The 26,421-nt window shown below is 38.4% G+C and overlaps 1 protein-coding gene across 3 annotated transcripts in view; it reads right to left on the bottom strand.

Moving 5' to 3' along the window:
• Window positions 1-26,421, bottom strand: part of LOC131030497 (uncharacterized) — a 136,442-nt gene that overhangs the window by 66,802 nt on the left and 43,219 nt on the right. For 2 of the 3 annotated variants that reach the window (XM_057961344.2, XM_057961342.2), the window contains exons 2-3: window positions 3,161-3,247; window positions 2,658-2,936 (exon numbers count right to left, since the gene is read on the bottom strand). In XM_057961344.2, coding sequence (XP_057817327.2) covers window positions 2,658-2,936; window positions 3,161-3,247 — 366 coding nt within the window. Of the gene's footprint in view, window positions 1-1,386; window positions 1,646-2,657; window positions 2,937-3,160; window positions 3,248-26,421 lie in introns of those variants that run through there. The other variant, XM_057961345.2, reaches the window with a different exon arrangement.

Genomic DNA, 26,421 nt, shown 5'->3' with positions numbered 1-26,421 from the left:
TTCAGTTTTGGCCAAATTCTTGGAATATGCTTCTAGAGAGAGGAATGCAAGTTGGAATCTTCAAGAAGATTCCCTATTTGATGATTAGGCATCATTCCATTGGATCACATGTTGGTGATTCCTTTTTTGATGTAAACCCTAATTAGGGCAACTTTCGGGTTGTGTTGGTATGATCTTGGCCCTTGATTCTAAATGAATCTTGGCCATTCATTTCTTTTGAGGCTCTATATAAACCCCATTGCCTTTCATTTGTAAGAGAGAGTTTTAAGAATTGTCGTCTACATGCTACAGATTTGAATATAATCATTGAAGTTTGGTGATTTTGTTTAAGTGTTGTATGCATTTGTGGTTCTCGTTGCCTCCAAGTTAGATTAGAATTTGTTTCAAGTATATTAGATTGAATGAAAGAGTTGTTGAATGCATTTGTGTGGAATCCATTTAATCCATACCACTAGCTTCTTGCTGATTGTAAGTTTGCCTTGTGTGGTCAACTAGAATTTTATTGAACTTAACTTCAATTATTGTACGTTTGTTTGTATGCATTGCCTTGATGGTATTAATGTTTAATGGTGATAATATAAACATCTATGAGGTTTACCTTAGAGGATTGTACTAAGCTTGTGTCAAATTGTTTATTGATGGTGAGACCTTGCCTAGTAGGATTCCAACGAATTGTTCATTGCCTCCTGCATTCTAGGATTTAGAATAGAATTCCTAAACCCTATTCCTTTTGTCCTTTTTTTTAGAATCCTTGTTAGATTAGCAGCTCAATTGCAAAATCCTAAGTCATCGGCATAACCTATTCCAATTCCAAATCCTTGAAAAGATTTCCAAATTTGAATAATTACGAAGTCCCCAAGTGAAACAGCGTATCACATCAAGCCATTTAGTTACCCACATGTCAAGAACTGACCGTAGAAACCTTGGAATCATCTTAGTTGATCAGATATTTAGCATCTGACGTGATTTTGTTCAAGGGAGGGTAAAATACTTTGGTATTATGTTTTGTGTTTGTAGTGCATAAAACACACATCAACACTACCACATCCTCAATTTTATCCTCCAACAACCATAGAATAGCCCTAAACATAGAGTGACCCAGGTTCCAAAATTCCTTTTTAATCACACGTTCTTGTGTACCATGGCTTCTGAAGAAGATCACGAACAACCCCTTCTAGAGCATCTTGCAAATCGACACATGAATCCCCATTGTTTCCCCCAAGCACTTGATATTCAATCATCAAAAAACTTCCTCAAAGGTATAAAGTTAGAGTTCAAACAAACAAAGAATATACCAATATTTCTCAATCTAGTTTCCTCAAACTTGAGAGCTTGATGCATATCCATGTTAGGAAAAAGAGAAAAACCTAGGAGAAGGCATCTTACCATCTATTTCTGGTCTATAGTCTCCTCCACTGATGAGGCCTCCTACTCCCACAATAGCTGCCCCAAGCCCCAATAGTCCTACATTATCTTTTACGAAGGCATCAGAAACAAGCAACACCTCGCCCGCCGAATCTGATTTCAAAGCATCCCTGTATGACAACTTAGTTTGCACCCTCGGAGAGTCTAACTTTTCATCAAATTCTGGCACAAGGAGTTCACTTGTGAGTTCTTTGACTCCTACCATTACCTAGGTAGTCCATCATCCAATTGCCCCGAGAAAGCGTAGGAAATTGGATGGGGAATTAACGCCCACAATAAATAAGCAAATATCACCTGCACACTGCACAATACCACCACCATCAGGAATAAGGATGCCCTCAACTGACAAACAAAGCGTACAGGGCAGGGAGGGAGAAATTTAAATTGACAATTCAAATTCAAAAAAAATCAGAACATGATAAGAACACAAAAATAAATCAATGGAGGCAACAAAAGAGACCAAGGAACACCAAAGAATGGTAGAGCAAAAGACAAACAAACATCAGAACACAGAGATCTGAAAAAGACAAACCATGAGAGCAAATGAATCTAATTGTGACGAAGAGTACTAATCTGAGAAACCTATTGCGAACGAAGAAGCTCCAAGAAGCAAAAATGGAGGATAACCATTCAACTTCCAGAGAGCTCTTCCGTATAGTTGAACTTGTAAAAAATGAATTGATATATAAACAATTCCCTATCATCTCATCCTGGAATCGTCATGGAACATACCATATTTCACTTGTGAGGCAAATATTGAATGATCAAATAGATAAAACTCTACTCACAAACTAATATTGTAGAAGGCCCATACTTGTCGTATTAAAAGCTAAATGACAATTTTTCTAACAAAAATTTAAATACTGTTAAGACATTTGAAGCATGTCACAGACTCAGGTCATGATAACAGTAAACCAATAAAACTTGTAAAACATTTGTCCTCCAGTGCTCCAGTAGCTATTTGGAAATAGAAATTAGTAGTTACTAAAACTAAGAACCAGCTTATAGCTGCATTGCTTCTATAGACAATTGCCATTTTGTGAAAGAACGATAAAAATACCAAATCTTGACTGGAGGACATAAACAATGCTAAATTAGCAGTAATCATGTCATGTTAATAAAATAGTTCAATCTTCTAACAATTTGAACTTAAGATGGTAAGCTTTACCCACTGTTATAGATCATAAAGAAGCAGCATTGTATTATATTTTAATGTGGTGTACGAAATAGACCTGACACATGGCTGACCTCAGTTTCAGTAGTCTCAGAAATACTTTCTCTTTGATCTTTATTCTCTGAGTTTCTAGGTATAACCTTATTAGCAGCAGAATAATCATACTCAATATCCTTCTCTCTCTGATTTTTATCCTCTAACATGCTAGAAATAGCCTTCTCAGTAGCAGAGGTAGAGTTAAAAGTTTTTATAGGGCCAACTGAAGTAAATCTTGCAATTAGTGGCTTAAAAAACTGATAAGTCTCAGCAACTGGAGCATTTAAGTGAGGCTTGAACCCTGCAAAATATGTCAAGTCCATAAATAGTGTTAAGATTGAACTAATAAAAGAATACGACTGTAGCAGAACAGGCATCCCTCACACTAATCTCGTATAGTACAAAATTAACCTTCTAGGCAAAATAATAAATTGAAAAAATATTCTTCCATAACTACAGTAAACATGTTAATGAATTCAAGCAAAGCGAACATTCAGAAAATGACCTACTAGAACATATGATTACCCTTTTTAAAGAATGTCAAGCACAACAATATAGCAAGACTGATTCCCAACAGTTTTCTTCCTCCAATAAAGATGAGAAATGGATAACCTGCAAGGCCAGCAATCAAGGTTACAATAATAATATCATTATCAAAGATAGATATAATTTCATAGCCACATTAAAAAAGGAGAACATCTGTAGGATTTCAATTTCAGTATCAAAAATCTTCATAGCCTTCAAAATTAAAAAATGTGAAGAGAACATATTTTACTCAGGCTAAACTGTATTGTCAAACATACTTGTGAGTTGTGACCAAACTGATTAACTATATTTCATATTTTTGTGCATTCCCACAAATTGTAATGTAGCACCTAAGATACAATTCATGCAAAAGAATCCAAGATGATTTTGATCATAGATGGCACACTCGCAGAGTACTCGGCGAGTTTCAAAAACTCGCCAAGTAATAGCCGAGTTTTTGGCAAAAACTCGGTGAGTTTCTTTAAAAAACTCGGCTAGACTAAAAAAGAGGCCCAAACATGTCAAAAAATTATCAATTTTTGTTTTTTCAGGTCAGTTTCATTCTCTTCATCAGAATATCCACATGAAATATAACATTTAAGTATAAGTAGCATTTCAATATGTCTTTTTCCTTTCTTATACTTTATAACACCCGGCGCCTTTATAAAATAATAAAAGTATTTTTGGCCTCGCGGGGCGATGCCCCTTGACCCCAACTTGGGGGCGCTGCCCCCAAACCCCCGTCGAAAAATATAGGGGGAAATTGCGCTGATGGAAGTAGGGAAAATTTAACCTCCGAGTCTGATTAGGCTCCACATAACAACATAATTAGCATTGAAGAAATCTTGGTATTATACATTTTAGAGTTGAAAGTTTGAAACTATCAGTATGAATGATGAAATTTCAAATATTGCGCGTTTGTAGATCTCCACCAAGATCTAGACCTATCTCTCTACCCCTCTTTTTCTCACCCTCAGAACTGGGAAGATCTCCACTGGGAAGAGGAAGAGGAATAGTAAATAGTTTTAGCTAGAGCTGGGAAGAGGAAGTTGTAATTGTAATTTGTAATGATGTATTTACTTTTGGTTTTACAAAAACTATTTACTATTTTGCTTCCAGCCATCAGCATTCCTCACGAGGATGTGATTTTGTAGACACTGTGCATTTAAATATATCTAGAATCAACTTGTTTCTTTTGTGTTATCATTTATTGACTCATTGGATGCATCTTCTCATTAAATTTTGCAAAAAAAATGCATTTTTTATTAAAATTAAGCGTGTTTTTACATTGCCAAGTTTTTTTCTCAGGGGCTTGGCGAGTCGAGTCGAGTCACGAGTAGTTCAACTATGATTTTGATATCAGATTTGAAAAATCCAAGATGGTGTTATTATCAGATTTGATAAGGCAGGAAAATTATGTAGAACTTTCTTTGTTCCAATATTGAAAAATTGCAATAGTTCAAAATATTTCCTTATTATCTCTAGTATATCTGAAAACTCAATATGTTCATAGCTAGCTAGCTGTGACAGTGCAAAATTGCTATAACTTATAGACACTAAAGTTGCTACTATCACCCAAACCGTGAACTTCAGGTTAGCCAAACCCTCGGCAGGAATCCATGTTTTCTTAAATAGCAACCAAAGAGTAAAGAAATATTAAAACAAAGAGAAATAAATTTATAAAATAAATGCAAGGCAAAGATCTCACAAGCTCCTTACAACATAAAATTTATCTGTATAATTCTTCTGGATTTGATCGTGTGAGTTTTTTTGCATCAACGTTTTGGATCACACTGTGATCCATCATTTTTCTCCTGGTGCCCTCTATCACCTTGATGATGGATCACAGAGTGTGATCCGAAACGTTGATGTAAAAAAACTCACAATCAAATCCAGAAGCATTATACAGATAGATTAATGGATCGTGGAATCTAATGACATTGAACATAAAATTTATTATATAAAACAAAAATCTAAGTTAAAAATATTAATCCAAAATGGTTCCTTCTATAAATCTAACATTCTGGGAGCACTCCAAAGTCCAAACTTCTTGGAGAGGTCCATCATCCTTGGATAGTGCCAACTTTTGTAGACTAGAGTTAAGCACTTGAAGAATTGGTAGTTTTAATAGGATAGTTAAATTGACCTATTTTAATATTTTTCATAAGACCTTGAGAAGGTTTAAAGAGGAAATTTAATTAAATAATAAAATATTTAAGTTGTCAAAAAAGTAAAATTAACTAATAACTTATATTTAATTATTTAAAAAGGTAATTATAGTGTGCAGATAAAGTGTCGCTATGGTCAAGGTGTTGAAAAGTGGTCAAAGGACACTTCATGCTATTTTATTCAGGAAAAAATTGCTTTTTTTGAAAAACATCAAGAATTTAAGAAGTGTTTTTTCCAAAAATGCAACCAAAAAACAATTTTAGTAAAAAGCCTCTTAAAAAGTTATTAAAATGAGGAGAGTTTTCAAAAAAGACATTATATTTTTTTTTTTTTAAAGCGAAAGTGGCAAGCCACTATTATATAATATTAATAATAATAATAATAAACTGGTTCAAGGGCTCCTGGAGGAAAGAATCAGCAAGAAAACCTCCATTCCTCGCCCAGAGAGTACAATTTACAAGAGAGACCAAACCAAACCTAAAGACTAGACACCCTAAAAGCCTAAAATAATAAAACCATTTGGCCCTATTACATGAGATAGGAAGCCAAAATTGGGCCACCAAGATCACAGCCGTAGACTACAATTACATGAATATTGTTAACTGCATCCAAAAATACATCAATTTTGCCAGCTGCAACCATACTTAGCTCAAAATTACAGCTCATAAACATGATCGCATTACCCTTAAAAGATCTAACATCTTAATAAATTTATCAAGATCTATCACCAGAGAAGATAAACTACATCCGGCCACCTGCCAAATCCAACCTTGAAAGGTAATGAAGCAGTCGCTAAACAAAATAAACAAACCCAGATTCTCGAAGAAGAACCAGGCGAATACTGGGATCCGAGACTGTCGAGATCAAAATAGGGTAATCATTATACTATCGTTTAGCAGACCACAAAAGAATTGTTTTTCGATGACCATCAAAATTGGGATAGCGCAGTCAAAAATTGGCATCTATTTTTAGAAGAGGACGCTCATTCCTCCATAGGTTGAGTTTCATCAGCAGTTTCCTAAGACAGCACCCGAGTAGCATGTGGGTTTACGACAACATTGTCTCCCTCACCCTGCGAAGAGGAATGAATGACAGCCCGCAAAGTATCCCATGCGGAGGAAGCAACAGGGGAAGGGTTTACATGAGGCATGAGATTATCATTTAGGGCAAATGCAGAGGTGGGTCCCAAGCCCTATCGACTGAAACGCTCCTAACCGACAATGGAGGGGAAATAACGTGTTCATGGCCCATAAAAGCTAGTAGTGCATGACCATGAGAAAAAGCTTTGCTCCTTAACTCCGAATCAAAAGCACAACCGAAAGTTCTTACCACTTGCTGCAGAGGCCTAACATTTTGAGTTTGGTATATGCTATTAAATCGCACATGTGGAAGCAAGAGATAAACCCGTAATCTTTTTGAGACTCATTTAAATGATGGGATGAGATCATTTGGAGTACGGGTGGCAACATACAATTGAGAACACCATAAACAGAGTGCTCCAAGAATGATGTGGCTTGCTTCAAAAAGTACTTCGCAACATGAGGATAACTGGATGGGTTTTATCAAAGTACACACCTTTTCCAAAAGATTAATTTCTGCCAGCAATGGAAATTGTGTAATAATATGTCCAGATGCCATTGAGTCGAGGTCTAATTTGTTACAGCCCATGTTAGCAAGAGAATCTGCTAACTTATTAACCTCCCTATATGTATGGGAGATGCAAACCTCATCAAAAGAGTCCAGTAGAGACCAATTTTGTTTCAAAATGTAAGCAATGATCCAATTAGAGGATTGTTTGTTAATGCACACATTAACAATTAAAGATGAATCACCCTCAATGTGAATTGTGGAGGTTCTCAACTTCTTTGCTAAGATCAACCCCATAAGCAGCGCTTGAGCTTCAGCCATGTTGTTTGTACCTGGGGGGATGGGAGAAGCTTTAAAAGCCTTCACTTCACCCAAGTAGTCTTTGATGCACACACCAATTCCCGAGTCGCCTGGATTACCTCTGGAATCTAGATGAACCATCGAAATTTAGCTTTAGAAACCCTGCTAGTGGAGGCTGCCACTTAACACTAGATCTGTCGACTGGCTGCATTGAATGTTTGGGAAAAACAGATGGGGGAGGAATAGAGATGGTTTCCCAATGTTTAACAATGTAGGCATCCCAATGCGAGAAAAAAGGGTTGCACTTTGCATTATTCTGAACATACGCATTAACCATTTCTGAAATAGACTTTTCAATTGCTTCAAATATTTTGCCCAATGGGGTAATAACTTTCTTGAATATGTGTTTATTTCTTTGCCACCAAATAGACCATATGATTGTAGCTGGAGTACATTTCCAAATACATGCGAAAAGTGATGAAGAAAATAGGATTGGCCAAGATTGAAATAAGCCCCATAGAGTATTAGGGAGTGGCATCACCAAGTTTAGTTTGTTCATAATATGAAACCAACATTATTGAGCAAATGAACACTTCCGAAACAAATGATCAATTGTTTTGAACTCTTCATTACACAAAACACAATGAAATGGTTGAGAAATATGAAGTTTTTCCAACTTATCACTAGTCAATATCCTCTTTGTCAAGGCCAACCAAGCAAAACAGCCCGCTTTGGGTAACACTGAGCTGTTCCCGCATAATGAAAAGGCTCTGATCTTTAACTGAAGGTTGTCCCTTTGTTGAAGAGCTTTATAGCCTCCTTTAATTGAATATATTCCATCCCTAGAAGGAGCCCAAAACAATCTATCCTCTTCTTGTGACATATAAGCAACCTTGTTTGCAAAGATGGATTTAAGACAAACTTGATTTTCACTACTAATAGGTAAATAGGAGGGATCCTTCCATATTACTTTACCTAAGTGTAGTTCTACTGCAGAAACATAATCAATGAGCCTAGACCCCCAACAATTAATGATATTCGGGATATCTTGAAGAAGACAAATAGTTTTATTTAAGGGAGGCAGCCCCCATTCCAAGAGTCTTCCCAGAAAAGTGCCCATTCACCATTATGTACTTCCCACGAGATATAGTTAGTAACTACCTCTCTAGAAGACAGCATAAAATTCCAAATAGCTAACCCCTTGGGAGGATCAAGAATGGATGTAACTCTAATCGGATCCATAGTCTAGATACTTTTCTTGCATGATCTTGCACCATTTAGTGTAAGGTTTACAATACATTTGCCAAATGAGCTTTCCTCCAAAAGCCTTATTCCTTTTTGATAGATCATGTAATCCAACACCTCCAACCTCTTTATTCAAAGCTATGACATTTAGGGAAACCAATGGAATTTTCTTTTCTTCGGACAAATTACCTTTCCATAAAAACTCTCTAACCAATTTTTGAATCTGTTTGACAACCGAGCTTGGGGTTTTGAGAACTCAAATATAGTAGTTTGAAATGGCAGAGAGAACAGATTTGATAAGCAAAATCCTACCTGAGAGTGAGAGCCACCTGACCTTCCATGCTGAAATTCTGCTCCTAATTCTTTCAATAATGGATTTCCAATAATTAATTTTATTAGAGCCAATAAAGAAAGGAATACCAAGATAAGTAGAAGGTAGTTCTTCCAACAAGAAGCCTAGCATTTGAACTATTTTCTTAGAGATAATCCCATTTGTATTGAGAATGTATACCTTAGACTTTTGAGAATTAATTCTTTGGCATGAAACAGCTGTGTACAAATCTAGAGTCTGCTTGATCTGTTTGGCTTCTTGGACATTTGATTTACCAAAGAGTAGGGTATCATCTGCAAACAAAGAGTGTGTGACTGATATGGTAGTTCCCACTAAGTGTGCCCCTTGCCAAAGCCCTTGCTCATTCTGAAGTTTAATTATCCTGCTAAAAGCGTCTGCCATTATAATGAATAAGAAAGGGGACATCGGATTGCCCTGTCTAACACCTTAAGAGGATGCAAAGAAGCCAGTTGGAACACCATTGATAATGACTGAAAAGAAAGCACCTGAAATACAAGCTTTAACCCATTTACACCACTTATCAGCAAACCCAAATTTCCTGAACACTTTGAAAAGGAAAGACCAATTAAGCTTGTCATATGCTTTCATCATATCCAATTTTATCACAAATGAAGGTGACTGGTTCACATCTATGGAGTGCAAAACTTCATGTGCAACTAAAGCCTTTTTCATCGTCTCCCTCCCAGGCACAAAACCACCCTACTCAGGAGATATAATTTTAGAGATGAGATGCTGAAGTCTCAAATAGATAGCTTAGGAGAAAATCTTATACATCGTGTTACACAATGAAATAGGTCTAAAATCAGCAAATGATTTGGGTTCCTTGATCTTTAGAATGATGACAATATTTGTGGTATTGAAAATTTTTAACACTGGTGCACTTTTTCTCGACTCTTCCAATGCTGCCAGAAGATCAAAACAGATCACATCCCAACATTTTTGAAAAAATAGAGCCGAAAAGCTATTGGGGCTTGGAGCCTTATCTGGGGACAACCAAAAAACTACCCTTTGAATATCCACCATAGTGAAAGGGGCCGTAAGCATTTGATTATCTTGGGGAGTAATCAAGGAGGGAATAGCATCCAAAAGTTCATTTTCCTGATCAACAAGAGGAGGTGGGGAGGGGAGAGGGGCAAGAAGACTACTAAAGAACTTTACACCCTCATTTTGGATACCCTGTGCCTCTGAAATGACATTGCCATTTGTAGAATCATGAATGGAAAAGATAGTACTTGTTGCTCTTTTTTGTTTAGCTGACATATGGAAATACTTAGTGTTCTTATCCCCTTCTTTTAGCCATAATTCACGTGATTTCTGCCTCCAATATTCCTCTTCCCTTCTGCAAAGCTCTTCCCATTACCCTTGCAATTGTTTTTGTTTCTCAAAAGTGGTTGAATCCAACCCATGGCTGATGGTCTGCTCATTAAGGTCAGAAAGCTGTTTTTCTACCAGCTTTTTTTGTGAGGAAATTTTTTTTGAAAACATGTATATTCCATACCTTAATCTGAGCTTTAACATGCTGCATTTTTTTAGAAAACTGGAACATCTTTGTGCCTCTGATGAATGGAGAACTGACCCACCATTGCCTCAATAAGAGATGAAAATGAGGATGGCGGAACCACATTTTTTCAAACTTGAAGGAAGGCTTATGCTTATGTCCTGATAGTGATGATGAATTAGTAACATTTAGGATGATAGGGAAGTGGTCAGAGCCAGAGAATGGTAATATTTCAGATTGGATGCTAAAATCTTGAACCTTCCAGCACTGTGAGATGAAGAATCTATCCAGCCTTTCTGCTATTTGGAGAAAACCTACCCTCCTATTTGTCCAAGTGAAGGCACCATTATGTGGAACAACATCTATTACATCATTATCAGATATAAATGTAGTAAAATCTTCCATGGTTTTGATGGGAGGACAGATACCACCTTTCTTTTCAGTTAAAGAAAATATAGCATTAAAATCACCCCCTATAATGATGTTTTGATCAGCTACTTCCTGAATAACCGAGGTGAGTACCGTCTAAAGTTTGTTTTTTTATCTTGAGTAGAGGTTGGCCCATAAACATTCAGTATGTTAAAAGATAAGTCAAAATTTTGCAACTGTAACAGCTGCCAATTCGTATCTTGCTTTATAACTTGTCCCTTAATTGACTTGGGATTCCATAATACTGTAAGACCACCAAAGGCCCCTACTCCCTGCACATGAACCGACTTCCAAAGTGACCATTTGTCTACTGTTTTTTGAAAGGAATCCTGAGATAGTTTAGTTTCTTGAAGAAGTATAATATTTGCTTGGGAGGAATCAAGTTGTTGCTTGACTCTATGTCTCTTGTCAGAGGCATTAATGCCTCTGACATTCCCAGAAATGATCCTCATTTCTGACAAGGAGAACACTTTGTTCTCCTCGTCATTCTTTTAACAGATGAGAATTTCTCCTCAATAGTGGTTTGTGTACCTACCCTTGGCTTTAGTACTTTTAGATTTTCTCCCTCTTGGATTGGGGGTTTTCTTCTCTGACATACAAATAGAAGGTGTTTGTGAAATAGATAATGTTTGGGAATAGTCAAAATCTAACTGAATCTGATCATCTGAACATGTAGATGTTACATTCTGATCCAAGCCATTCAGATCAGCTTCTGACAGCACAATGTTGTTGTCATGAAAGGGTTTATCAATTCCCAATAGGTCAAATGAATTTACATCGAACCTCTCACTTTCCTCCAAGCTCATCACACTGACCTGCCTCGGGGAAGTGGGCTCTTGAAGAACTCTTACAGCAGCTACCGTGTTGTGATTAGGATGTTCAAGCAAGCTTTTCCTCGGCTAATCTATCAAGCAAATGCACCTCAGAAGTTGTGCTCTTATCAAAAAACTCTTCTTCTGCAATTTTGTCAAACAATTGGGAAGCTACAGAAGAGAGTAACTCCGCAGCCATGCTTTCTAGCTCCTCTTTAGATTTCTCCATTGAATTGAGAGGCTTAGACAATGTTAAAGGAGGTAGATAGGGGCTAATGTTAACCGGCCCGTCTTGATACATCAACTTTTGTACTATACTATCCAACTCTTGTGATTTCAAAGAGGATGTAGATACCCTTGCTGGACTGAGCGTTTTCTGATTATCTAAATCTACTGATGAGATGGTTAAAGCCCTTAACCTCTTATTCACGGGTTGAGATAGAGAAATAGTAAAAGGCATGAAGGCCTTGCAGGATTCAGACCAGAACTGGTTAAAATTTAAGGAGCTGATGAAATCCTGTGAGCCTCGAGAGACCCTTCCCCAATCATACATGAATGCCAATACTTTAGAAAAGAGAGCTTGCATCCCTATCAACTGAGACTCGGACATACCTTGAAGCATATGAGTGTTCTGACTTTCCCTACGGGATTTGGTGAGAATAAGGGATTGTGAGGAAGAATGGGCCTTTTATGGAACAGTGTTAACTTCCACCTCACAACTATCAGTTTTCTGAAGAATGTTAACATATTGATAAGCTGCACATTGAGACGGATCAGTAACATGATCAGAACAAATTTCCACATTCGGTTGCCCAGGACCTTGGCACTGAAAATTAAAGTGTCCCAATGAATTAGCAAGGCTTTCGACCACTGAAGCCTCTTGAATGACAATTTTTTGTTCCCATAAACCCCATCTGGATAAGATAGACAGAGTACTTGGGAATGGCTTACATTGAGAGTGCAAAAATCAGTATTTCAAGTTATTTCAGCTTAGAACTGATCATTAAAGGTGTTAAGGGCTGCTTCAGAAATCAATTGAGCAGCACCAACTTCTAAAATGTAGATTTTAATGTTACAAGTGTGCAGATCAGGCTTTGAGTATAAAGACATCATGCAGATTTGAGTTTATATCAAATTTTAATCAGCATATCACAGTCCAACAGCAGCAAGGAAGTAGTATATAAAACGATTTACCCCAACTACAGCACTTGATCATAAATTATAGCTCAATCCGGATAAATATTTTTTGTGTTTCAATTTGCTTGCTAATATTTGACAAAATATGCTCAAATAAAGAATGATAGATAAACATTTGACAAAATGTTTCAATGTAATTGTCAACAAAAAATAATTGTTTGTAATCTTTTCTCATTGTAATACAAGAAGGTTGTACTGCCAATAATTGTTCTTTCGTTGTAACAGATCCTTGGATGGTAGTACTGCCGCATCCCATTTTATTTTCTATAATTCTCCACCTTAAATAGCATCAACTAGAATCAAGTGTGTTAATCCACCATTCTGATATTGATGTAACTTTGTTTGCATTCACTATCAACCAGTTTAGCTAGAGCAATTCTATGATTATTTTAAATTCTAAGTTGATCAGCTTGCAACTAACACCTCAACACTACTCAATTAATTTTCCTCTATCCTAGTTCTTAATCCATATAATCTCACCTTGCTTATTCCGGAAATTGGGTGATCAAAAAAAGCAGAACTGAGTTGATTGAAAAAAAATTATTGGGATTTGAGCTAACGCCCTATGGGAGGGGGTTATTACAATTGGCTTTGTTCCCTAAAATGGCTTTACCCCATGCTTACACTACTCCTATCACCTCCACTAGTGCTTCATTCCCTCAATTTTGAATCCTAAGTTGGTTGGCTTGCCACCATTACTTTTTAATTAATTTTCCTCTATCTTCGCTATTACTCTATATGCTCTCACTTTACCGGTTTTGGGAATTTGGTGATCAAAAAGAATAGAATTGAGTAGAATGCAAAAATAATATTGGAATTTGAGCTAACAAATTGCGGGGCACAATTACAATTGGCTTTAGTCCCTAATATGGCTTACCCCATCGATAAGCTCCTCTTATCATCTCCACTAGTGCTTCCATTCCTTCTAGCATTCAAACACATATGTAATTTTACCACACCCATAACCACTATTGTTCCACCACACTCATACAGCCCATAATATTTCTCAATCTCAACACATGACCAATACCTCTCACAATGAATCCAACCATGTCTCTTATATCACAACCCCAATTTACCTCCTTTATCATTTCCCATACTCCTACAACCACTCTTGGGTACACTAGTGCAAGAATAGGCAAATCTAACAAAGAAAATCAAGGATAAAAAGAAGGATACAAATGCATAGTGCATATAATCCTCTCGATTGCATGCCTATATCTTCTAAGATTATTACATATCCATTTCCTATAGGATTTTTGGCTCCTAGAATTAAAAAAATAAAAAGGAAACCCAAGCGTTCACATTTAATCTTTCACAACAGCTTGTATTGACTTTGCTTATGATGACAAGGTCTTAGCTAAGTTGTTTCCACAAACCCTAAAAACTATGCCATTCAACTATTTTATTCATTACTACCAAATTTCATGCATTACCCTGATGAACTTGCTACCACATTCTTCTAATATTTTCCTATAACATGGGATTGAATATGAATTACCTAAGACCTTACCAGATGCATGTAAAGAAGCAATGAACCTATCAATGATTATGACATTTGATTTCAGTCTTTTTGTGGCAAACCCAAATGCCATTCTAATGTTGACGAATTACAAATCATGTCTCTTGAGGGATTACTTCCAATCATAAAGAATAGCATGCACCCTAATAGCTTTCCATTTTTAGAGACATGCACACATTTAAAGAATCTTTGAGTTAAGCTTTTAGCATCAAATACTTTGAAATACGATTCATCGTCTCAATTTTCCTGTCTTCATTCAAACCAAATACTTCTAGGAATTCTACTATGCTTCAAGAATCCCATGATGATATTCTCCAAAGCTTATAGAGTGCTAATTTTAATCACTATCCTTCTCATTTGTGTTGGATATTCCATCATTTGTATATGTTTGTTGTAGGTTTGTTTGATTATTTATTTGTTGTTTGTTTGTTTTGATTGCGTGTGCATAATTTGTTATTTGGTTGATCCAATAAGTGCTATTTTTGTCACATCTCCATCTTTGCTACCTTTACTTTTCTTTTATATTTGATGAGACTATTGGACATCATCTTATGAGTTTGATTAAGTAGTTATTTATGTGTGTGTGATTGGTAAATTAGATAGTTAATTTCAAATGCAAATGGAAATGATGTTAATTATCATGTTATGGTTATGAGTTTAATCTTGCATATACTTTGACTATGATTTATGGTACTGACCTACTGATGTGAATCTAAGTGCAAGTGAGTGCAGGTACCGTCGAAGACAAGAACTCGGTTGAGGTAGAGGTGTCCTAGCCATTTGGCAACAATATACATGATGGTACCCGGTGTATATGCACACACTCATGTAGGATATTCATATTGCATTCATGATGTTTGTGCATTTTACGTTCTCATGGTTAGATGATTGAACATGATATGCAATGATGTTATAGATGTTGTGACCTTTTCACACATCGCCCCATTGCAAACAGGGACCCCCTCTTTCCTACTTTTTGCGTTGGTTAGTTTAAGGTTTTGGCATCATAATGGGCAATTTTGATTTCCCGTGCCCAAGTCTCGGATTTTTGAGCATGCCTAATTGTCGTTTAGGGTTTTCGAAGTTATAGGATCGAGCACAAAAAGTTGAGATTTTAAATGATCTTAATTATGTCTAAGTGCAAACCTTTTGAGCGTTAACATGTTTTTGAACGTCCTCATCGGTGATTTTTAAGTGCTAGGGTGTTTTAGGACCTTTAGGAGTTGTTTTCTCGCTCCTAGGAAGTTATTCAAGTTGATTTTGCACTTTATCCCGATAGGTTTTCTTTTGTTTCGCTCAAATTTTGGTGAATTTGCCTAAGTCCTAACGCGTTTTATTGAAAATTCCAAGTGTCTAGATGATTTTGGGTGGTTAAACCATTAAATTCTGGATGAAAATCCATATTCTAAGGGTCAAGATGTCAAAATTCCAGACTGGAGGTGCTTTTCCCCTCACATTTTCGATGACCCATGATTTTCCTCCACTCGAGAATCTTGACTGGTGGTGAATTTCCACTAGATTCCAGATGAACCTAATTTCTCCCCCACTCATTATCCAAACATGGGGTGATTTTCCACCAGGATGCTCAAAATTTGACTCAGTGTGGGATTTCTTCCTGACAACCCCCAATTTTCCACCAAGACTGCGGATGACTTTAACGAGGACTAAAATGATCATTTTGGATGCTTATCGATTTTCCACCAGGACCTTTATGATGAGATTTTAAGGATTTTTGCGTCAATTGTGATTCCAGACCTTAATTGAATTTCCACAAGTGATGATTTTAATGATTTTGGGTCTGAATAACTATCCAGACAAGGGTCAATTTTGCCCCACAGTGATTTTTTTGTGCTAGGTGGCAAGTTTGAATTGGAATTTTCACTCGAGACTTGGATCGATTTTCCCCTGGACGCATTTTGTGTAAGGTTTGATGAAATTTTGTTAGAATTTTTATCCTAATAGGGGTCGAATTTCCCCTAATTGGCATTTTAACAATTTTTAATGATTCTTCATTGGGATTTTATCCCTATTAAGATCGATTTCCCCCTATGGCCAATTTTAATTTAATTTTTGAAATCTTTTTAATAGAGGGACCCAAAATTTAATTGTTTTTTTTATAAACGTCAACAATTATTTAAAAAATAAAAAACAATTAATAAATGATTTGCAATTATTTTTTAATGATTTTTGCCTTCTAGAAGCAAATCGATTTTCCCTAGGCAAGTATAAGTAACGAAGTTTTATCCCACATTGCTTGTGTGGTGAAAACTCAAGGCAAAAACAAGTTTAAAAGAGGGTGTCCAGCAATATTATAATATTATAATTGCTGATGGTGATTGCTAAGTGGTGAATTGGAGAAATTTTGGTGGCTGATTGTGACTTTTCCGTCTAGGCTATTTTTTGCTGAGTGTCATTTTGACACCATTTTTCAGGTTGGAGTTGCAGTTTGAAGTTATTTTCTGCCCAATCAAACCTGGGCGATATTTTTAGACAGCCATTGGAGCAAGTTTAAACTCCATTTTCAGAATTGTGTGATTTTTGGGAGGTGGCACCATAGTTGGAAGCGGGCGATTTTATTTTGGAGCTTATTTGACACCATATTTGGTGTATCTCCTTCGTCATTGGTGGCTGCCATTGTTATTCCTTGCTGTGATAACTTCCAGATCTGAGTTTGATGCCATTATTGCAGCTTGTGTGACCTACGTTGTTGGCTGGTAATTAATTTTCAGACTAATTTTTCATTGCCCAGCCAATCCCAACCTAGACGATTTTGTTTGGAGGTGTTTTCTGAGGTTTTTTAGAGCATTTTCAGACCTTCTTAATACTGTTGCAGGTTTGAAACTTCGTTATCAAGGGGTTGTCCTCAGAAATTTACCATTTCCAGCCACCTACCTTTTTGGGCGATATCATTTGGAGTGCATTTTTGCACCATTTCTTGGCAATTTTCTGAGTTTACTATCATTCCTAGAGGTGCTGGTAAGTCTGAAAACTTCATTTTCAGACTTGTCTTCAGACTGAAAATTCACTTACAGCCCTACATACGTGCTCAGATTTATTCATTTTTGCCTTGGGAAATTTATTTTCATCATAGATTTTGCATAACACGCAATTGCAACATGATTTTAAATTTTAATGACTGATTTATAGAGTTCAGGTTGTCTTCAGACTTGTTGGCAGTCATTGTTGACCTCGGGAAGGTGTCCTCAGACAACTTTTGTGTGAAAACACTACTTTTCACACCTTTTCTACTTCAATTCCCGATCCAGTATACTCCTTTGCACTCTAATTTGGATAAAATTTGTAAGTATAGGGATGTGTCTTCAGACTTTGTTAAGTCTGAAAATTGATAATTTTAATGATTTTCATAAGGGTTTCATACCCTAATCTTGTCATATTTACTTACTATTCATTAGGAATGTGGATAAATTTTCTGATTTCCATTCTTAAAATTGTCTAATTATTAGGAAATCAAAACTTGTTATCAGGAATATTTTCCGAGGTTGCTAACTTCCGACTTCATACAGGTGCAATGTCGAAATCGGGAATTAGCATCCGGAAGGAACAACAGAGGATTGTTGAGACGGGATTCTATCCAGAATCCAAGATGTCATCCAGATGGAAAGAGATTACAGACACGAACGTGCATTTCCTGAACATGGGCCAGATGCGACAGGGGATGTTCGGAATTGGAAACCAGATTCATTCCCCAGCTTATGTGAACATTATAAAGAGTGGCATTTATCAGGCCGCTGGATTCCCACAATCCATATAGTGTAGTGAGCTAATCCTGGAGTGTGTATGATGTTATGATCCTCGCTCCCGAATGATCAAGACTCCTAAGGGTGCCATCATCGCCTACCTTGCTGAGGATGCTATTGTTGAAGTGTTTGGAATTCCACATGGAACGGACATGAAAGATAGAACCAAGGATGAATATGAAGAAAGATATAAGAAGAAGATGGATGCATGCAAGACCGTAGTGAACAAGGAGTGGATGATCGATCCCAGGACTCATCATTCAAAGGCTCCCAAAACACTCATGTGCACAGATTTCAAGGATGAATATAGTGATTTGGTATTCTTGCTTAACCGAGTGATGGGGATGTCGCAGGGTGCAATATATGATGGATGGATGTTCTATTTCATCCAGGAATGTCTGAAAGGAACGTTGATTAATTGGTCTAAAAGCATAAGTGACAATCTGGATTTTCAGCTGAGGAAATGGAGTGGTCCAGGTCATTCACCATTACTTCCTATTTGGTGTACCTGCTTGCACGATTTGTTACCTACAAGGGATTGATATGCAGAGGTGAAGTCGGGAATGGACAAGGACAATTCAAAAGTTATGAGTGCTATCCACGACTAAACATGTATTGAATTCAAGATTATAAGAGAGTGAATGATGCATTCACTATGTACATGACGCAGATGTTGCAAGGCGGAATCCACAGGAGGTTGTCCAAGCAGGCAACAGAGCTGATAGAGATATATTGATCGTGGTACATATAGTTTCCCACTTTCACATACCTAAGTAAGGATCCATCGATTTCAATTTGAACCTTACAGGCTTCCTAGGTATCCTACTGACAGGATGATCCTGTTGGAAGTGGTGAGACAGCTTCTGGAATATGATTCTATCCAGAAAGAAAAACATAGAACGGGGATGACATTTCCTATTTCAGTAGGGAGGACATTGGAGGTTTGCCAATCCGCCGTAGTAGCTAGCACAGCAATTGAGGAACTTGCATTCTATCGATTTGCAACATACAAGAAAAGAGAAAGTTTTGATCTAGATAAGAAAGTTGGAAGGATAAGGGGAGATAAGTTCATCCACAAGGTAGACATAGAGGATTATTGGGCCAACTTGATGGACGAGCAAGCAGTGAAAAGAAGAATGTGGTCCAGAATGTCTGTGGATTTCATGAGGAAATGTGGACTTTTTCTCATTCCTGATCAGGTATTAGATGATAAGGATCATACGCATCCACTATACAAGAATGAATTGAAGAAGGCAATTTTATTGCCTAATTGGTCACAACTAGAAGAGACAGATTTGAATGTGTTGATGAGAGAGGTCTTGAGTTTCTCCGGAGGATGGATAGATAATCAGATGAACAAGTTAGTTGACATGGGTGTTACTTTCACTTATGAAAAGATGAAACAAGAGGAATCCGCTTCGGAAGATGATCAAAAAACTATCAACGACATAAGAATTAATGCGAATGAGGAGAGTCAAGCTCCTAAACGAAGGAAGAACACACCAGGAGAAGTCAAGGCTAGAGGGAAGAAGATTGAGGAGGTCAAGAAGAAGAAGCAAAAGACTATCATTCCTTCACCACCCCTCAGTGTCTCATCAATCAAGGAAGCTGAAGTGCCAGAACAAAACAAAGAGGTTGAACAATGCTCCAACACAATGATATTACCAGAGAATGTTCAGGATTTACATGCCACAGCTGCATTTGCTCCACCTAACGAGGGTGATGATCAGCTGGGATCTCCTACTATCCTTTTGGAGGTTAATTTGGGGAAGAATGTATATGATTTGACTAGGGATAATCTTGATGATGGTGATGATGTTATCTCGGCATTGAGAGAGCTTGATCAAGAGATGTGTCTCAATGATGGTATGGAGATGGCCACTAGTCCTGATTGGCTAAGGAGGAGTATGGAGAAAAGAAGATGGTAGAGGCACAGCCAATTGATGACATTGATGACTACTTAGCTAGAAGCAACAAGGAGAAAGAACCTAAGAAGGCTAAAAATATTGGAGCATATAGCTAGAGATGAGACAAGAATGCAGATTGCACAGGTAACTGTTCCTATTTGAGATGTGACGACAGACAATGCTACTCCCATAGATTTCCAGATTACTTCAATTGCCCTTCGCCATACTACAAAGTAGCAGGAATTTCGGGAGGTTGGTGATACCCTCAAGGCAATCAATGCGAGATTGGACTGGGAGATAGAGAAAAGAGAGAAGTACGAAGCAGAGAATATCAAACTTGGAGAGTACATTGCAGAGATAAGGCATGAGAATCACACCCTTATTTCCCCTATTGCAGTTGATCGTGGACTACATACACATTATGAGGCAGCGAAGAGATACACTCTCGGAGGTGGAGAAATGGATTGAAGACACGAAGAGACAGGCGGATGATTTCCTTACTCGATTTGTCCAAGCTTTTGACAGGAGAGCAGGGCTCATATTCAAGATACAGTATTTGGAGGGAGTTTGGGAAGAATTCCGACCCATTCAGGAAAAGACTATTCCACGCCTTAGAGCTTTGAAGAAGATTCCCATGTCCACATTGATCAGGGAGAATATTGTGCACAACGGAGATGGATACAATTTCCATGGCTTGTATTGTTCATTGGCCATGAAGAAATCAACTTATGAGAGCGCACAAAAGAGTTGTGTAGAGATGGAAGGATCGAGTCATGATATTCAGTCGTGGATCCTTGCCTCAATTGAGGAGTTATTGGGAGTTGATGTCAGTGAAGCCAGTGGGTTACACTTAGCAAAATTGAGAGACAAAATGAAATTCATGTACTTCAATCAGTTGGACTCTTTGAAGAAGAGTTAGATAGATGACTTGGTCTCTTCGTTGATTCATGTTCATAATTCGCAGAAGCTCATGCCAAATTGGGAGAACACTTTGGATGCTTGCTCGGATGCATTGGACGTGATTGATTTACAGCAGGATACCTTACCCAGCATTTCCATGGAGGAATTAGATTTTGTATTGGCTAGATTCTTGGATTATATTGTGAGAGAAAGACATGCAAGACAAAATCTTCTAGAAGATTCCTTATTTGATGACTAGGTATCTTTCTATTGGGCCATATGTTGGTGGCTCCATTTTTTATGTAAACCCTAATTCGGGCAACTCTAGGGCTTTGTTGGCATGATTTTGGCCCTTGATTTTGATTTAGTCTTGGCCATCCATTTCGTATGAGAATCTATATATACCTCATTGCCTCTCATTTGTAAGGGAGAGATTTTTGAGAATTGTTGGTAGATGCTCCAGATTTGAATATAAATCATTATTCGACTTGATGGTGATTTTTGTTTAAGTGTTGTCTTGCATTCAAGGTTCTCAATTCCTCCAAGTTAGATTAGAGTTTTAGATTAGAATTTGCTTTCAACATTTGTTAGATTAAATGAAGGAATTGTTGAGTATATTTGTGTGGAATCTATTAATCCATACCACTAGCCTCTTGTTGATTGTAAGTGCGTCGTGCATGTTCAACTGTAAATTTATGCAAGCTTAACTTCGATTATTATACGTCCATTGTTATGCATCAACTTGGATGGTCTCAATCTTTGATGGTAGTAATTTAAAAATCTATGAAATACACCTTAGATGATTGCACTAAGCTCGTGTCAAAATCTATTCGACTTGATGGTGACACCTTGCCTAGTTTGATTCCACTAAACTTGTTCATCATTTCCTACATTCCTAGGCTTAGAATAGATTCCCTGAACCCTATTCCATTTTGTCTTTTTTTAGAAAATCTTGTTAGAATTAAGTCAAGAACTACATTGTCAAATCCTAAGTTATCAGCACAACCATTCCACATTCATGATAAGCAAAGTTAATTCGAACAATTGTGTAAGTCCCCAACTGAAAGCAGCAATTCACATCAACCATTGAGTTACCTACTCGTCAAGACCTAACTATAGAAACCTTGGAATCATTTTAGTTGATCTTATCCTTAGCATCTGAGGTGATTTTGTTCAAGAGAGGGTAAAGTACTTGTTGATGACTGTTTTGACACACCTGCCAACAGTCAGGTAGCCAATGTGAACACTCACCACCTCTCCTGAAAAGCAATAAGTTTAGGAAAACTCACTACTCCAAGGTCTCTATAGTCGGGTCACAATGGTGATGGGCAGCCCAATGGTTGATGTGGTTGTACCTTTTAAGGGACCTACTAGTTGAAACTAAATCCCGTTGATCGTTAATGGTTTAACTTCCTCCTTTTTTTTGTATTTTATGATTTAAGATTCTCTGGAAAATAAACTATGAAGAGTAACGGAAACAAGAAAACGACAATGAAACCAATTCAATAACAACTTAACAAACTACTCAATTAGTTCCCTGCAATCCAAGAAATTATCAAATATTATTCGAATTAGCATTCAACAACGAACCTCCAGTAAACCTGCAAAATCATCAACTTCACAGACTTATGGAAATAAAATCATCAATAATATCGCCTACCACAATAATTCTCATACACCACTCACGTGCGCCAAATAACAGACATTACCAGATTACACAGAACAATTTCGTAGAATATAGATGTAGATCAGACCATCTACAAGCTGCTTCTTGTATTAATTTCAACGAATGTGTAACAAAAATAACTCAAATTCATAACAATCTACAAAATAATCTAAACTCTCTAAGTGGGCCACAAATCATCAATTTGGGGACCCTTACAAATGAATCCAAATTCTCAATTTACAGAGTTTTTTGCCCTACTATCTAGGAAATTAATCTATCCTAAATTAAGAACTCAAAACTAGGAGTCGCAGTTAACTTGCAAGAATCTGCCTTTATACTCCAGTTAACTATTATGAAATAGAGGTTGCATGAGCACTACGAAGACCATGCTGTGTGAGTCAAGCTTTCGTAATCATGCAGAATTTTGCTCAAAATTGGAATAGGAATTGGAACTGCCATTGGAGTGCTAGTGGAGAGGCCATGCAAAATCTCTTCTCATAAATCCTTCTATCTTTAGTAACTGTAGGTTCATCTTTTACTTCTTTTTATAAGATTTATAATTATTAATTATACATGCAACTTCTTGAGTAGGAGGGTCAGCTACATGCTTAATTCTAAATTTATACTTTTTCGAAACTTCCTCCGCATGCTTCTTTCCCTTCTCTAACTCCCCTATTGTTTCTACTACTTCTTGACATTGGGTAACCAGGTATGTGTATCTGTCCATCAGTGTGACATCGAACTGAGCTGGAGGTCCCAAATGCTGGGCCTCATATGCATCCCACTGATTCAATACTTGGTCTTCCTCCATGACTCTCGTACTGGTTAACCCCAACCCAAAAGCTCCAAGCAAATGCTTTCCAAAATTCTCATATTTCAAAACTTCCCTAAGGAGAGGGACTCGGATTTCTGCCAAATCCTTCACATACCGCTGAAGCATTTCAATCTTCAGTTCCAAAATGTATGCGTAAGGTTGCAAGTTCTTACAGCTATCTCCTCCTAAGAGGTCGTCCTCCATTATTACCTCTTCTCCTAAATGCAACACTTTATTCAAAATTCGGAACTGTTTATTAAAAATGTTTAGTTTTCGTTCCAATTGCGTAGAAAAAGAAGCTAATGTTCCACCTACCTATACTGCCCCTCAATATACCCTCATGGTATCCTACAAAAATAACCTAATCTTGGCAGCATTTATCTAAGCCCATGATTTAGCTGCAGCAACCACCTGTCTCACCTCCATTAATGCTTTTACTTCTCCCTCTGGCAATGATGAGGTTGAAGGTAGGTTGTCAGTCCTACAAGAGTCTAGAGACTTACTCATCTCTACTAGCAACTGCTTATACTGCCCCAGTTGTGCTTTAAGATCTATGTTGGAGGTATGCTCCTTCTCTATGCATCCTTGTTTGCCCTCTCGGGTGAATAACTTAAAGCACACAGATAAAACACATAATGCAGAATAATAATTCTATAGATACCAGATGCAATATATCAGATGTTATTCCATTCATAAGTCGTTGTCCACAAGTTACATTCGGAAGTATATAAAGATGTCGAGGGGGTGCGAGCGCCAACCGTCGCACCGCAACTACCACCCCTCGGCTGCCAACTAACCAACACAATTACAACTTAATTAACTAGTTTTATTTCCGTGTACAATATTGCCGCCAACATCATCCCCCCCAAAAGAAAAGAAGTCATCTCAAGACGACTTAATACAAAATGGAGATGACATTAAACAGAACTGCTGACGCCAGTCGAGCCCGAAACTTATACACCTGTTGTGTCCTCGCCTGAAAACCCTTGGCTGCTACCATCCGATGCTCAAGTGCGGATTTCACCATTATTGCTTCCTTCGACATCACCATCCTCCTATGCCTAAACCAAACTTGTCTGCAAAACACGTTTTTCAGTCTCAGCCTCCACCAACTGCTACTCAAATGATATTGTTTCCCTAGCCAATTTGTCCTCGATAGCCGCCGGCGTTGCCCTCTCGACATCCAACTCCTGGGTACGCTGAGCTACGTCTCACGCTAGTACTGCCTCCAACCTGGTGGTCAGCTCCTCCCGAGCCCTCTCTGCATCCACCAAGGCAACCTCACGTCCAGCCGAGACCTACTCCAAGTTCCTCAAAGCATACCATTCCTGCCTGGAGGTGGCCACAACCCGCTGGCACAAAGGCTAGGAGACACCTCAAATCCTCCATCACACTCCCCAAAGGCTAAAAATTGAACTGAATAACTCCCTGGTGTCATACAACTGCGCGGACCTGCAATGCCTTCCCTCAAACTCTGTTTGTTCCCAACCTCCAAATCCGTCTCCCTCTACGGCTTATGGCTTCCCCGCCAATGCTTAGCTGCAGGCTTCTTTCTCACAGTATAGGCAACCACAACACTTCTCATGGTATTCTGTAGCTCAAAAATAAACTGGGGTCTGGGGGCAACGCCCCCAGCGGGGTCGAGGGGCAGTGCCCCTCGCGAGGTCCGAGGGCAGCGCATCATTTCTGTGATATTTTACGATGTCAAAACCCTTCTTCTACACTCCAATATTTTCAGTGTCCAGGCTCCAGATGTCATCGAATCATTTTTCAATCAGGTCGTCGTCGTTTTTTGTTTTTTTTTTGGTGTGTTTCCTCTGTAATGTCACCCCGGCCATGCAACCTCCCCGTACGGTCAACAACAGCACTGACACCTCCAATCGTACGACCACCTTCCCATGCGGTCAACACCTCTCCACCGTACGACTATGTCTATGTTTGTTTGTGCGACTCCTTTTTTTTTTTTTTTTTCCTTCTCCTTTTTCCTTGCGTGGGTTGTGTGGTGCGGGGGTTTGTTTTAAGTGTGGCATGCGGGTGTCCACCGCACGGTGGCATCCACCGCCTGTGGTTCCACCTTCGGTGGCCCCACCGTCGGTGACCACCGCACAGTGGTTCCACCACTGGTGGTCCCACCGCACAATGGTTCCACCACTGGTGGTCCCACCGCACAGTGGTTCCACCGTCAGTGGTCCCATCGTACGGTGGTTCCACCGCCGGTGTGGTCACCGTACGGTGGCCCCACGATATTTCTTTTTTTTCTTTTTTTTTCCATGCCGTACAGTCACCTGGCGTACGAGTAGGGGTTTTTTATTTTTTTTGGGCAGTCGTACGGTCAACTGTCGTACGATTTTTTATTTTTTTTAAAATATAATCTAATTGTCGAGATTCTTCGGCTCGGGTCCCAAGCCACTGGGATCGCCCTTCATCCTTCTCAGTTTTCCTCATCCGAGAGTCTCCTGCTGTGGTCTTGTGCCTCTTGAGTCGCCTGCCTGGCCTCTCGAGTCCCCTTCCATCCTCTCGGGTCCCCCTCCAGGCTCTCGGGTGTTCGTCCGGCCTCTCAAGTCCCCTGCGCGCTTCGCGTGGCAGGGTTTCAATTTGGGCCCGTTGGTGGCCAATCTATTTTCAATGGCCATCCGAAGACCTGGAACCACAAATTCTACAGAGACCATGGTCTCCTTCCCGTACATAAGAAGAAGAATAATAATAAAGATTTTGAAAGCTGCGGCCTTCCACACAGGGTTCGAGTCATCTCCGGCAAGGATGACCTTGGGATCATTTGCCTTTCCCAGATTTGTCTCCTTCAAATTCAAATTTACCTCATGATACTTGATGGGTTCTTCCTGGTGTGCGGTGGTGTCACTCACACGGGCTTCCCCCTCCTTATATTCTCTGTATACAGTAGGGAAGACCTCTGGATCGACGAGCTCCTCTATCTGCAACATGTTGCAATGAAAAAGTTCGTAGTCCTCCATTTGCCAATGGAAGAGCCCGTTAAGTGAGCATACCTCATCTTCAGAACATCCCTCCAATTCGAGCACCCCTTCACTATTTGGCTCCATCGCGTTCTTGCCCTTGTTTTCATCGGGACCCCCTTCCCCTTTGTTA

Source organism: Cryptomeria japonica, chromosome 2 (assembly GCF_030272615.1).
Source record: "Cryptomeria japonica chromosome 2, Sugi_1.0, whole genome shotgun sequence".
NCBI classification, from domain to species: Eukaryota; Viridiplantae; Streptophyta; class Pinopsida; order Cupressales; family Cupressaceae; genus Cryptomeria; species Cryptomeria japonica.
This window is presented reverse-complemented; position numbering and strand designations above follow the sequence as displayed.